Raw genomic sequence first — 13651 nt, forward strand, 5'->3', positions numbered from 1 at the left:
AATTAGGAAGACCGGGGCTGGGGGGTGGTGGTGGCATGAAAATCCTTGGCAAGAAGATAACTAAAGAGAGGGTAGGGCCACTCAAGGATAAAGGAGGGCACATGTGCTTAGAGGGTGAAGGTGTAGGAGAGGTCCTAAATGACTACCTTGTTTCTGTCTGCACAAAAGAGCAAGGATATGAAGGGTAGTAAGATCAGTGTGGTGCATGCTAATGTGCTAGGACATTTTGAGATAAAGGAAGAGGTGGTGTTGGTCTCATAAAGAGTATTAAGATAGATAAGTCCACAGGACCTGATGGGATATACCCATGTTACTGAGAGAGGAAAAAGATGAAAATGCTGAAGCCTTGACCGACATTTTTGTGACTTCTCTGGATGCAGATGATGTCCTGAAGACTGGTGATTAGCTGTGTTGCTCCTTTGCTCAAGAGGGAAAATAAGGCTAGTCCCAAAAGTTGTAGATCAATGAGTCTCATGTCAGTGGTAGTGAAGCAATTGGAGAGGATTCTTAAGGACTGAGTTTAAGAGTAATTGGAAAACCATGATCTAATTAGGGACAGTAAGCATGGCTTTGTTCGGGGCAAGTCTTGTGTTACTAACTTGATTGAGATTTTGAGGAGGTGACGAAGGTAATTGATAAAGCTAGAGCAGTGGATGCTGTCTACATAGATTTTCATAAGGCATTCGACAAAGTCTTTCATGGTAAGCTAAGTTAGAAGATTAAGATGCATGGGATCTACAGTGCATTGGCTGTTTGGATCAAGAATTAGCTTGTTGAAAAGGAATGACATAAGATGGTATGAGGTCAAAAATTGTTAACTAGAAATGTAGTGGGAATGGGGTTAAAGTGTAATGACCTAGAGGAGGTCAATTATTTGAAGTTAATACTGTTGCAAAATGTTCTGTTTTCCATCATTACCAAGAATTGTTCAATATAATTCTCTTAGATCGTAATGAGTGCCTGGAAATTCCAAATGTTTGCAGCCATGGTGACTGTATTGATCTAAGAGGAGGTTATCGATGTATATGTCATAATGGCTTCAAGCCAACTCCTGATCAGACCATGTGCATGGGTAAGTGAGGCTTTAAGCATTGTTATCGGTATCAGGGTTAATGGTGTGTTGTTTCATTGCTGTGAATGTTAACAGATATGGAATGCATTAGTGAGCATCCATGTATGTACCAGCTAAAGCTGCTTGTAAACAGAGTAGCACATAAATGATTTAATATTAAGCAAGTAAAGAAGAAACTAATTATGTATAACAAATTGATTATGAAAAAATCAAGTATTCTACAGAAATAAACACTAGCCAAGCATTGAGCAGATTTATTTATGTTTGTGAAACAGAAGATGCAACAGCTATTTGTTCTTTCACTTCTTTAACATATCGCTTGGCATTTTTTTGCTACACAAATGCTTACCAGGTTATACGATATGGATTATGTAATAGACTAGTTAACAGTATAATTTAACATTTACAGATATCGATGAATGTGAACGACAACCTTGCGGAAATGGAACCTGCAAGAACACTGTGGGATCTTACAATTGTCTCTGTTTCCCAGGATTTGAGTTAACTCACAATAATGACTGCACAGGTGAGGCACAAACTAACAGTGGGGCTTCTAATGAGATTATTTCTTTTGCAAAATGCTGTTAATTTAGTCTTGATTAATCCATAATTATTAAAAAGCAAGTTGCCTTAATATTCAGCAAATGTCAATTTTGATTTGTAGGAATCTATAAATTTACAAAGGTATTAATAAGCAAATGTCACATAAGTTGAAATTATTAAGATGTGTTTTTACATATATCATATATTTCCAGCAAATAATGCAAGCTGTTATAAACAATACAAATTATAGAATTGCTAATAGAAAACAAAACAAGATTTAACACTTAATCTAGAGTACCTCTTTCCTTTTGGGTGTATTGCTGTGTACCAGACTCTCAGGATCTGTGGAGAATTGTACAGCATCTGCCACATTAAGAAGTACTGAGGAATGTACTTAACTGTCATATGGAATAATTGTAGTATTTACATGAGAAATATTCCGCAGAAAGGTTTTGCCCTCTTAGATTAAGAAATTCCTCAGAAATTTCTTGTTTCATTGGCATTGATTTGTTGGAAGTGGAGAAACAATGTTTATACATAAATAAAGTTTCTGCAAAGTAGCATTAACAAAGTATTGCCAAAGAAATTCTTAGCCAATAGTCTGTTACCTGATATTAAAAATTCTTTTGTGCTTGTTTTTCTTCTTACCTTTTACTTTCCTCTGCTACTAGAATCTGAAACTACACTTTCTCTTTCAGTTGGTATAAACTGTCTTGACAACTAAAGTTTTCACTCAATGGATTTAATGTTGCCATGCAAGAACTTTATATTTTCATTTCCAGTTAGCAAATTTGTTGTTCCTCGTCTCCTTGGAACTCCAGTGTTCTAACAGTGAACTTTTACTTCACCTTTTATTCTGAAACAAATAATAAACTATGGTAAGAAAAGCTATTTGATAAATGAGAGAGAATGCACATTATTTTCATTGAAAGTATTTTCCATCACTCACACAGATACCGATGAATGTACCACCCTCTTTGGCCAAGTCTGCCGAAACGGGCAATGTTTTAATAGCATTGGCTCCTTCCAGTGTCTATGTCAGGAAGGCTATGAGCTTACACCTGACAGGAAGAACTGTATGGGTGAGTGTCCTTTATTGACTTACACTCATTTTTGAGACATATTATTCTGCACATGGCTTACAAATACATTTCTGCTTATTTTCTGGAAAGATATCAATGAATGTGTGTTATCTCCTACATCATGTGCTCCTGGAACCTGCCAGAACCTTGATGGTGCATACAGATGTATCTGCCCCTCAGGATATGAAGTGCAGAGTGAAAACTGTATAGGTGAGGATATACTATGCTTCCTACTTTTTATGAACGATTAAGGCTTATACTCAACTTTTTAAGTTTATCAGTCTATGTACCTTTGAACTGTTTTAAGTGCTGAAAATGAAAAATGCATGAAGTGAACTGTTACAAATATTCAGTTGGCCTATATAATTATAAAAACTTTTGATGAGAATTGCCAATTTTGACAATGTATTTCATTAACTTTACAAAGATATACACTGAATGAATGTCCATTGAAGGTTGTAGCATTGAATGTTTTTTTGGGAACCTGTGCTCTCCATATTCCTGACCTTATCTAAAGCTATCCACTAATTCACATAATACAATCTGTAATGTTACTCTTATTTAGTAAACTAACTTTCCCCATTCTGTAGATATAAATGAATGTGAAGAAGATCCTAATATCTGTCAGTTTGGCGATTGTGTGAATACTGCTGGCAGTTTCCAATGTGTTTGCCGTCCAGGCTTTATCCTCTCGGAGAATGGGCGTAGGTGCTTTGGTAAGTTGGCATTTGTTTCCATTATGCTCATCTGGACATTTCTATGGGTGCTAAAGGTATGTGTTCAGTTTGTGCGTTCTCTTTTGTGTATTAGAACATAGTGCAGCATGGTACAGGCCCTATGGCCCATGAAGTTTTGCCGACTATTTAATGTGCTCCGAGATCAATCTAACCCTTCCCTCCCACTTAGCCCTCCAATTTTTCTTTCACCCATATGCCCATCTAAGAGTCTGTTGAATGTCCCTAATATATCTGCTTCCATCACCACCCCTGCCCATGCGTTCTAGGCACTTACCACTCTCTGACATCCTCCCTATATTTTCCTCCAATCATTTAAAAGTATGTCCTCTCATATTAGTGATTACCACCCTGGGAAAAAGGTGCTGGCTACCCACTCTATCTCTGCCTTTTACATTATACGCTTCAATCAAGTCTCCCTTCCTCCTTCATTCCAAAATGAAAAGCCCTAGCTTGCTCAACCTTTCCTCATGGGACATGTTCTCTAATCGAGGCAGTATTACTGTAAATCTCCTCTGCACTCTCTCTAAAGCTTCCACATCCTTCCTATAATGAGATGACCAGAAGTGTACACCATAATCGAAGTGTGGTCTAACCTGAGTTTTATAGAGCTGCAACATAACCTTGCAGATCTTGAACTCAATCACCCAACTAACAAAGCCCACACACCATATACCTTTTTTAAACACCCTATCAACTTGCATGGCAACATTGGACTTAGGCCCTAATATCCATCTGTTCCTCTCCATTACTAAGAATCCTGCCATTAAAATTGTACTCTGCTATCGTTCAACCTTCCAAAGTGCATCACTTCAGACTTTACTGGTTTGAATTCCATCTGCTTCTTCTCCACCCAGTTCTACAACCTGATAATGTCCTGTTACAACCTGAAACAACCCTCCACACTATCCACAATTCCACCAACCTTCATTTCATCTGGAAACTTTTTAAACCCACCCTTCCACTTCCTCATCTAAGTAATTTATAAAAATCACAACGAGCAGGAGATGTTGCAGAACACCACTGGTCACAAACCTGCTGGCAGAATACAGTTCATCTACTATCGCGCTTTGCTTTCTGTTGGCAAGCTAATTCTGAATCTTAGAAACAAGTAGAGATTTGGTCAAGCGTAAAACTGAAGAGTGATTTTGTTAAAAACTGTTGAAAATTAGATTAAAATAAATGATTTGCATTGACTCATGAATTTCCATAGAGTTTTTCCAAATTGCCTACTATATTGATAGAGAAACTCTACAAAATCATCTTTAACCATTTTTTCTTGAAATTCAGTGAACTTGCTGCAGTTAATCTATACATATTTTGGAAATACGGGCCAATTGTTTTTAGCTTTTGAGAAGACAGGGTTTAATATTGCACTTGAAATTTGCAAAATGCCTTGCTGTAAGTGTATTCTGAAGGTTATGTTGATCTGATTTGACTCCCCAGATACTCGTGAAAGTTTCTGCTTCACCAAATTTGATAATGGAAAGTGTTCGGTGGCAAAACCTTTCAACACAACTAAAGCAAAGTGCTGTTGCAGTAAAATGCCAGGAGAGGGATGGGGAGATCCATGTGAACTCTGCCCTAAAGATGGTGAAGGTAGTGTACTTGGGCTTAATATTGGACTTTGCCCAGTTCAGCTTTTACCTTTAGATAACATTAACTGTGGTAGCAATTCTATAGGGATGAACTTGTTGTACTATACTGATCGCATATATAGATTTGCTTCCAAAACAGATTTGGATAAGGAAGAACATTAGGTCTACTCTTCCAGAAAGACAACTATCCATAAATGATTCTGAATTTGCTTCTGCTGCCCACTCTAAAAGTTCCTAAAAATTTATAGATATTCATTCACATGTAGGGGTTCCATATTTTAAACTTCCCTGGTGCTTACTTGAACTTATGGCTTGTTGTTTAACTTCATGCACTGCAATTGCCATTTTACACCTAGATATTGATGAGCTTCCCCTTAATTTCTTCTGCCTTTAAAAATAAATTGGGCACATTGAGAATGGCGGCATGTGTGAATGGCAAAGCATCCTGTGGCTTCTGTTGAAATTCTGGGAGAACACTGTAAACTTAGTATGGCTTAATCTATTTTATTTAGCAGGGAAAGTGCTTTGGCAGCATAAACCAGATTGATCTCATCTCCTTGATGATCATTTTTGCAACTCTTCTCTGTACTGTATTATGTTGCCTTGCTAATTCAATTTTATATCAAGATTGTGAACATCAATAAAGGAATACCATTACAGTACTTGAGCAACTAAATGGATCACACCAAGAGAAGATCCTGCTGATTTAGATGTTATTTATATGTAAGTCCAGTGAAGAAAATAAAGGATGTTGCCTAAAAATCAATTCACACAACACTTTATATTTTTCAACAGTATGCAATCCAAAATTATGAGTGTTCCACATCAAATCGAGGCCATTATTAACTTTCCTACCAGTTGCAAGTTACCCTTTGATGCATTTGCATCAGATGCAGAAAGGAATAATGCTTGTAAGGATAATGCTATTCCTGGTGCAGCCTCCTATTGTAAAATGAAGGAAAATTTGGGCTGTTATCCTGGGGCATCTGTTATGTGGCACTACAAGGAAGACGTGTTCTTAGTCCCTCAGCACTGTTTTGAGAGGCAACAAATGAGTGAAATACATCCATTTTAAGTTCTATCTGCCCATTCCCCTGTATCAATGAACACTCCCTAAACCCTTCACCACATGCTCTGATTTTAACATAAAAACATAGAAAATAGGTGCAGGAGTAGGTCATTCGGCCCTTCAGGCCTGCACCGCCATTCAGTATGATCATGGCTGATCATCCAACTCAGAACCTGTACCTGCCTTCTCTCCATACCCCCGATCCCTTTAGCCACAAGGGCCATCTCTAACTCACTCTTAAATATAGCCAATGAACTGGGCTGAACTGTTCCTGTGGCAGAGAATTCCATAGATTCACCACTCTCTGTGTGAAGGTTTTTCCTCATCTCGGTCCTAAAAGGTTTACCCTTTATCCTTAAACTGTGACCCCCTGTTTCTGGCCTTCCCCAACATCGGGAACAATCTTCCTGCATCTAGCCTGTCCAATCCCTTTAGAATTTTATACGTTTCAATAAGATCCCCCCTCAATCTTCTAAATTCCAGTGAGTATAAGCCTAGTTGATCCAGTCTTTCTTCATATGAAAGTCCTGCCATCCCAGGAATCAATCTGGCGAACCTTCTTTGTACTCCCTCTATGGCAAAAATGTCTTTCCTCAGATTAGGGACCAAAACTGCACACAATACTCCTGGTGTGGTCTCACCAAGGCCTTGTACAAATGTTGTAGAACCTCCCTGCTCCTGTATTTTCCATATATCTTGCTGGCCTGGGGTCATCCTGTTCCTTCCTGCCAGTCTGTTTCTACCTCACACAACTTCAAGTGCTTGTTACTTCTTTTAACTCATTCCCAACCTTAAATGCTTTTCTTTAGATATCCATTCTCCTGAAATTGTGCTTTTACTGATCTCTCCTTCTTGCTTCACTTGAACCATTTAGTCCTTAGCCACTGTTGAGAGCTCAAGATGTCAATTGATATCAGTCAGTTGTGACATAAATGTAACTTCTTTTACAGTTGCTTTCTTGGATCTATGTCCATATGGTCATGGAACTATCCCTGGCTTTGGGGAGACGCGTGAAGGTAAGAAAAGCTGAATAGCACTGCAATGTTTATTTATCAACATATTTGTAAGGTTGTCTTAGGGATAAAGCCAGAGAGTGGTAGTAGATGCTTGCCTCTGATTGGACACCTGTTACTAGTGGCATGCAACAAGGATTGGTGTTGGTTCTATTGGTGTTTCTCATTCATATTAATTATTTGGATGATGATATGGTAAACTGGATCAGCAGATTTGCAGGTGACACCAAGACTGGGATGTAATGGACAGCAAAGAAGGCTATCAAAGCTTGCGATGGGATCTGTGCCAGCTGGAAAAATGGGCTGAAAGATGGCAGATGAAATCTAATGCAGTCAAGTGTTTGATGTTGCACTTTGAGAGGACAAACCAGGGTAGGACAATAGGGCACTGAGGAGTGTGGTAGAACAGAGGAATAGATCGATAACTTGATCAGTGATGACTCTTTATGACCCTGTGATGCAAGTGGTAGTTTACTTGATACCAATCATCCTGAAGTAATTTCAATGGCTGGTGATGGTACATATCAAAAACTCCATTCCTGCCACACTGGACACTCACCAAAGTGCTTACCAACAGAACAGCTCTGTGTCATAACATCTGCTGTGCACCTGGCCCTGACACTCCTATAAAACAAGGACACTTATGTCAGATTGCTGTTTCTGGATTTCATTTCAGCATTCAACACTATTGTTGCACAGACCTTGGTGAATAAGCTCCTACTCCTCGGTCGAAATACACCACCGTGCAACTGTGTGTTAGTCATCCTACCGACAGGCTCAGATAGGATACACAACCAATCCGCCTCTTCTCATCATCTTCAACGTGGGTGGCTTCCCCTCCCCCCCCCACAGGCTGTGTGCTGAGCCCACTGCTATACACTCTGCTCACACGTGACTACATGGCCATACACCTGAGTATTCACATTGTCAAGTTCACCATTGTCACAACCATTGTGAGCTCGTCACCAACAAGGAGATGGCCTGCAAAGAGGATGTGGAAGAGCTTGAGGCCTGGTGCGAGGCAAATAACCATCTCCTCAATGTCAGCAAGACAAAGGAAATGGTTATTGACTTCAGGGGAACTCGTACCATGCACACACATGCACCCCCCCCCCCCCCCATTTATGTCAGAGTCACAGCAGAGGAAACTGCAAGCAGTTTCAAACCTCTGGGAGTGTGTATCTCGCACAAAGTATCATGGTCCCAGAACACATCCTACACAATCAAGAAAGCTCACCAACACCTCTGCTTTCTGAGAAGCTAAAGAGAGCTAGACTGGACACATCAACACTCACAGATCCACAGCAGAAAACATCCTAACATGCTGCATCACTGCTTGGTACAGAAACCACGCTGCAGCAGACAGGAAGGCTGTACAACAGGTAATCGAAACGGTCCGGTGCATCACCGGCATCAGCCTACTTGCCATCAAGTGCATATATACAGAAGGGTAGAAAAGGCTGGTAATATCATGAAGGATCCCACCCACCCTGCACATGGACTATTTGTCCCACTCCCATCAGGGAAGAGGCTACGTAATATCCATGGCAGGACCACCAAAGTTAAAAACAGTTACTTTCACCAAGCAATAAAGCTGATCAACACCTCCACCCACCAACCCACCACCACGACTTTATTATTACCTGTCAGAGTCACCTTATGTACAGACCTAGCATCACGTTATGTACATACAGTCTGTGTTATTAAGCTACATACACAAAATGCTAGAGGAACTCAACAGACCAGGCAGCATGTATGTCTTCTCACCGAAGAGTCTCAGCCCGAAATGTTGACTCTACTTTTTTTCATAGAAGCTGCCCAGCCTGTGGTATTCCTCCAGCATTTTGTGTGTGTTGCTTGGATTTCCAGCATCTGCATATTTTCTCTTGTTTATGTCTATAAGCTATCTTACATATTTATATTTATCATGTTTTTTTATTATGGTGTTCCTTATCTTACTGTGTTATTTGAGGCACTGGATATGGAATAATTATTTTGTTCTCCTTTACACTTGTGTACTGGAAATGACAATAAACAGTCTTGAACTGTGTACTAGAGATCATAGGTTAAGAATGAAAGGTGAAATGTTTAAAGGGAATTTCTTTGCTCAAAGGATGGTTCGAGCGTGGAATGAGGTGCCAGCAGAAGTAGTGGAGGCAGGTTCGATGGCAACATTTAAAAGAAGTTTGGATAAGTTCATGAATGGGAAGGCTATGGACAAATATGATCCAGGTGCAGGTTAATGGGCTAGGCAGAATAACAGTTTGGCATGGGCTGAAGGGCTTATATCTGTGCCATAATGCTCAATGATTATGAACACTGTAGTAGATGTTTTAAATGATTTTGAATTGAGAAAGACACGCATTTAAATAGCATCCTTCAGGTCCTTTTCAGGGGGTCACAGTGCATTTTCATAGCTAGTGAAGTACCTCTGATGTGTAGTCCCTATTATGGGAAATATACCAATGCTTTTGCACATAGCATTAGTTCGGATGTACAAACAAGCTGGATGAACTCAGCAGGTCGGGCAGCATCCTTTCAAAGGAGCAGTCAACGTTTTAGGTCAAGACCCTTCACCAGGACTTCGAGGAGTCCTGACAAAGGGTCTCGACCTGAAACGTTGACTGCTCCATTCAACGGATGCTGCCCGGCCAGCTGAGTTCATCCAGCTTGTTTGTACGTCTTGATTTGACCACAGCATCTGCAGTGTACTTTGTGTTTAGCATTCGTTCGGGTTGGTTCTGATAGACCTCAGCAGCCAAGGTCTGCTATGGCCCAGCAGGCTGTCACAAAGCGATGTTATCATGCTTACTTTCAACACACATACACACACAGTGTCATATGAAACTGCTTCAGTGCCCGGATATCTTTCTCACTGCATCACCAACAGGCTTGCTGTGAATATTGAACTAATGAGGAACTTCAGGGCCAACAGTTAAGCCCAGAGTCAGAATCAGGATTATTATCACCAGCATGTGCCATAATTAAATAGTAAACTTGTGTTTACATGTACTCAAGACCAAGCCTTGTCTCGTTCACTCAGACAAAACAGAGGATGTGATTTGAACTCAGAATTTCAAGATAGTAATTCATTATCAACTTGTCCCTAATGCATAACATTGCTGTTCTAACAAGACAAGTTCATGATAAGACTCTGGAAGACATGGATCATTTTTGATATCTTATACGGCTTCTCGTAGCAAAGGCAGACATTGATTATGAAATTCATCACCACTTGAATAATTGGTCAATACAAACTTGTGTCATTTGAGGAATATAGAGCAAAGTCAAGGTCTGTCAGCAATAGTAAATATGTTTCTGAGACATAGAAAACCTACAACAGGAAGTTCAAGGCTTGAAAGATGCCATCAATACTAACTCAACAGGATCATCCAAATTCAGTAGGTAAGCCAATGTCAGTTTCGTTTCTGAGGCCACTATACCCCGCACTTGAATCACTGCGCCAACACCATAAGGAGGTCCACAGTTTTTGCATTCCTGACACTAGAATCCTGAAATAGACTTTCTACACCAAGCTTCATCACTGGAGAGATTTCCAAGCAGATAGGAAAAGATTCAAATCTGTCCTCAAAGGTCCCTTGAGAAATGCAACATCCCCAATGACTCCTGGGAATCTCTGGACTATGGGTGTCTCAGAGTGGAGAAGAAGCATTCAGATGATATTAAGAACCTGGAGTCCAGAGCACTTACAAAGCTCTGCAAGAGGAGCATGCCATGTCAGACCCACTGTGAGGCAGCTCCGTAGCATTTGGAACTGAGCAGATTTCAAGGATTTGGATCATTGATGTTGAAAGAACATTTCAACAGAATAAGGTTATACAATATATTTATGAAAATGTAGGACAGAAAGGGATTGAAAAGCAATTAATAAAATAATAAGTCACCAAGAGTATTAATAAAGCAATGAATTTCACGCCATTCTGCCCGCCAGGGACTCTATAGAGATGATCGATGGTTATCTCAGGAAACTGTTCTTGGCACCATCCATGATCCTGGTCTCAGGAGCAGTCTGAGTAATCATAACCAAATTTCTCAATTATTCACTAAGATAAACAATTTCTTGTGAGAATCATTATGCTCTATCAGCAATTTCTGTAAAGTAAAAGAAAAATAAATAAAAGCTCCATACAGCTGTGCATTACTCTTCGTGTGCCAGTTTAATATCATTGCAGCTTTAACTTCATTCCCACTACAACCTTTTATGGAAGGGTTTTCAATTTCAACATTGATCTCATCAATCACCTCTGAAATCACAAAACCGGAATGAAAGAAAGTCATCCTCAATCTTAAGATGTTTCCTAAGAATACAATATAAAAGTATAGTCTTTTGGAAGTTATACACTCAAATCACCCACTGCTTTCTGACCAGAGAAAATGGAATGTAGAAATTAGAGAATTACCTCAGCACGGAAAGAGGTGTCTCATCATTATTACCTTTTTTTTAACGGGTGATTGAAACTGCTTCAACCATCCTTTAAGGTAATGAATTCAAGAATATGTGTCATTTGTCTTGTTAACAGTTTTTCCTTGTATCATTTCATCATCTTTCTGCTAATCATTGTAAATAAATCTGAGTTCTTTGGATCTCAACCCTTCTGCCAGTGGCAACTATTATACTTTATTTAGTTTTGATTAAACCATCGTTGTTTGGAACACTACAAATCTTCTCTCAGATTTTTATATAAAATACAAGCCTAGCTTTTCCAGTCACTCTGTTATAAACATAACTAATCACTTCTGCTTCCATTTTAGTAATTTTCTTTCAATACCATTTATATTGCACTCTGTGGATTTTAATTGTACCAAAATGTGTTTATTGTCTCTCTCTAGCATTAAATTTCATTGACAACCCATCTATCCCTTCCTCTAGTCTGTAATGTGTCTGTTGGAAATCTGCCACTAACCTCCAACCTATTTATTGTTCTTGCAGTTATATATCATTTGCAAGTTTCAAAATGAAGGCTGATAAACTGAAATGTGTACAGAATAAGTAGCTCTAATTAGCATGGTCAAATGTGGGTTGAAAGACAGTAATTCAGTGCACCCATAAACACTTACTTCAGCAGCCAATCAGCAAAAAAAAAGGTTATGATAAATATAGGCTCTATCATGATTCTAAGGAATCATTGCAACTCCTCGTCAAATATATCCTATATTTGCCTGCAACAAGATCTGGACAATATTTAGACAAGGCAATTACCATCTCCAACAAGAGTATAATTACTCTACTCTTGATGATGTTCAGAGGTACTGCAATTGCTGATCTCCCACCATCAATATTTTGGGAATACCTGTTAATCCAGAAACACAACTGTATCAGCAGAGTTACAGTATGTAATCAGCAGTATGTGGTTACAGGATCAGATAGAAGACTGGATTTCCTGCAATAAATAATTCACTCCCCACTTCCGGATACTCAAAGCCTTTGAAACATCTACATAGCATGAATCAGCAGTGTGAAGGAACACTGTCCATTTGTCTAGATGAGCATAGCTCCAAATCATAAAAATCTCGACTCCACCCAGGGCAAAGCAGCCTGCTGGATTTGTACCAACTTCCATTACTGGTGCATGGTGCCCACAATGTTTACATTTGCAAAGGACCCAGCAGTTCTTTCACATAATTGCTCATCGTTCTAGGCAATTTTTTTCTACAGAAGTGGTTTGCCATTACCTTCTCTTAGTTACTCATAGTATTACAGCATTTCATACTCACATAGCATACTCATATAAGCCCATAACCAAATCATGCTCCATTGTGACTTGGTCAGATACCGTTGGCCTTGGTAGCAACGTCTGCATCTCTGAAAGGGGAATAAATTAATAAAAGTACGTTATTGTTTGAATTTAATGTATGGATACTGTGATTTGATCTGCTGTACCTGTACTTAAAATGAAGTTTATTCATGGCAGTTGATTTATTGAGAAATGTTATTTTTTCTGCAACGCAGATGTTAATGAATGCTTTGAAAACCCTGGAATATGTTCAAATGGACATTGTATCAACACAGATGGATCATTCCGATGCGAGTGTCCTATGGGATATAGCTTGGACTACAGTGGAGTTAACTGTGCCGGTAGGGAAACTGTTATTGGTTATGTTAGGGCAAATAATAGTGGGTTAGATTTTGGTGGTGAAAATTGGTTTGCTTCCCACTTATACTCCAACCTTATTTCCATTCTATTGAACTCAGTGCAAAGGAAAATTGGGTAGTGTGTATCTGCTACCACACATTTTCTTAATAGTGCCAATTAACTTCAGAATTTTTCTACAGAAGTGGTTTGCCATTGCCTTCTTCTGGGGGGTGTTTTTACAAGACGGGTGGCCCTACTCAATGATTGTCAATACTCGTCAGAAATCGTCTGTCTGGTGTCCGTGGACGCAATTGTGATATGCACCAGCTGCTCATATGACCATCCGTCACCTGCTCCTGTGGCTTCACGTGACCCTGATCGGTGGGGGGGTGGGGGGTGGTGAGCTAACAGGTGCTGACCTTTCACAAGGGTAATTTGCAGGCTA

General features: G+C 39.5%; 1 protein-coding gene across 1 annotated transcript in view; it reads left to right on the forward strand.

The window, feature by feature from the left end:
- Nucleotides 1-13651, forward strand: part of LOC132394149 (fibrillin-2-like) — a 309064-nt gene that overhangs the window by 249665 nt on the left and 45748 nt on the right. The window contains exons 46-53 of the mRNA XM_059969944.1: nucleotides 947-1072; nucleotides 1482-1598; nucleotides 2569-2697; nucleotides 2788-2907; nucleotides 3288-3413; nucleotides 4878-5030; nucleotides 7049-7114; nucleotides 13083-13208. Of these exons, the coding sequence (XP_059825927.1) occupies nucleotides 947-1072; nucleotides 1482-1598; nucleotides 2569-2697; nucleotides 2788-2907; nucleotides 3288-3413; nucleotides 4878-5030; nucleotides 7049-7114; nucleotides 13083-13208 (963 nt within the window). The remainder of the gene's footprint in view (nucleotides 1-946; nucleotides 1073-1481; nucleotides 1599-2568; nucleotides 2698-2787; nucleotides 2908-3287; nucleotides 3414-4877; nucleotides 5031-7048; nucleotides 7115-13082; nucleotides 13209-13651) is intronic.

The sequence above is a fragment of the Hypanus sabinus genome, chromosome 5 (genome assembly GCF_030144855.1).
Source record: "Hypanus sabinus isolate sHypSab1 chromosome 5, sHypSab1.hap1, whole genome shotgun sequence".
In the NCBI taxonomy this organism is placed as follows: domain Eukaryota; kingdom Metazoa; phylum Chordata; class Chondrichthyes; order Myliobatiformes; family Dasyatidae; genus Hypanus; species Hypanus sabinus.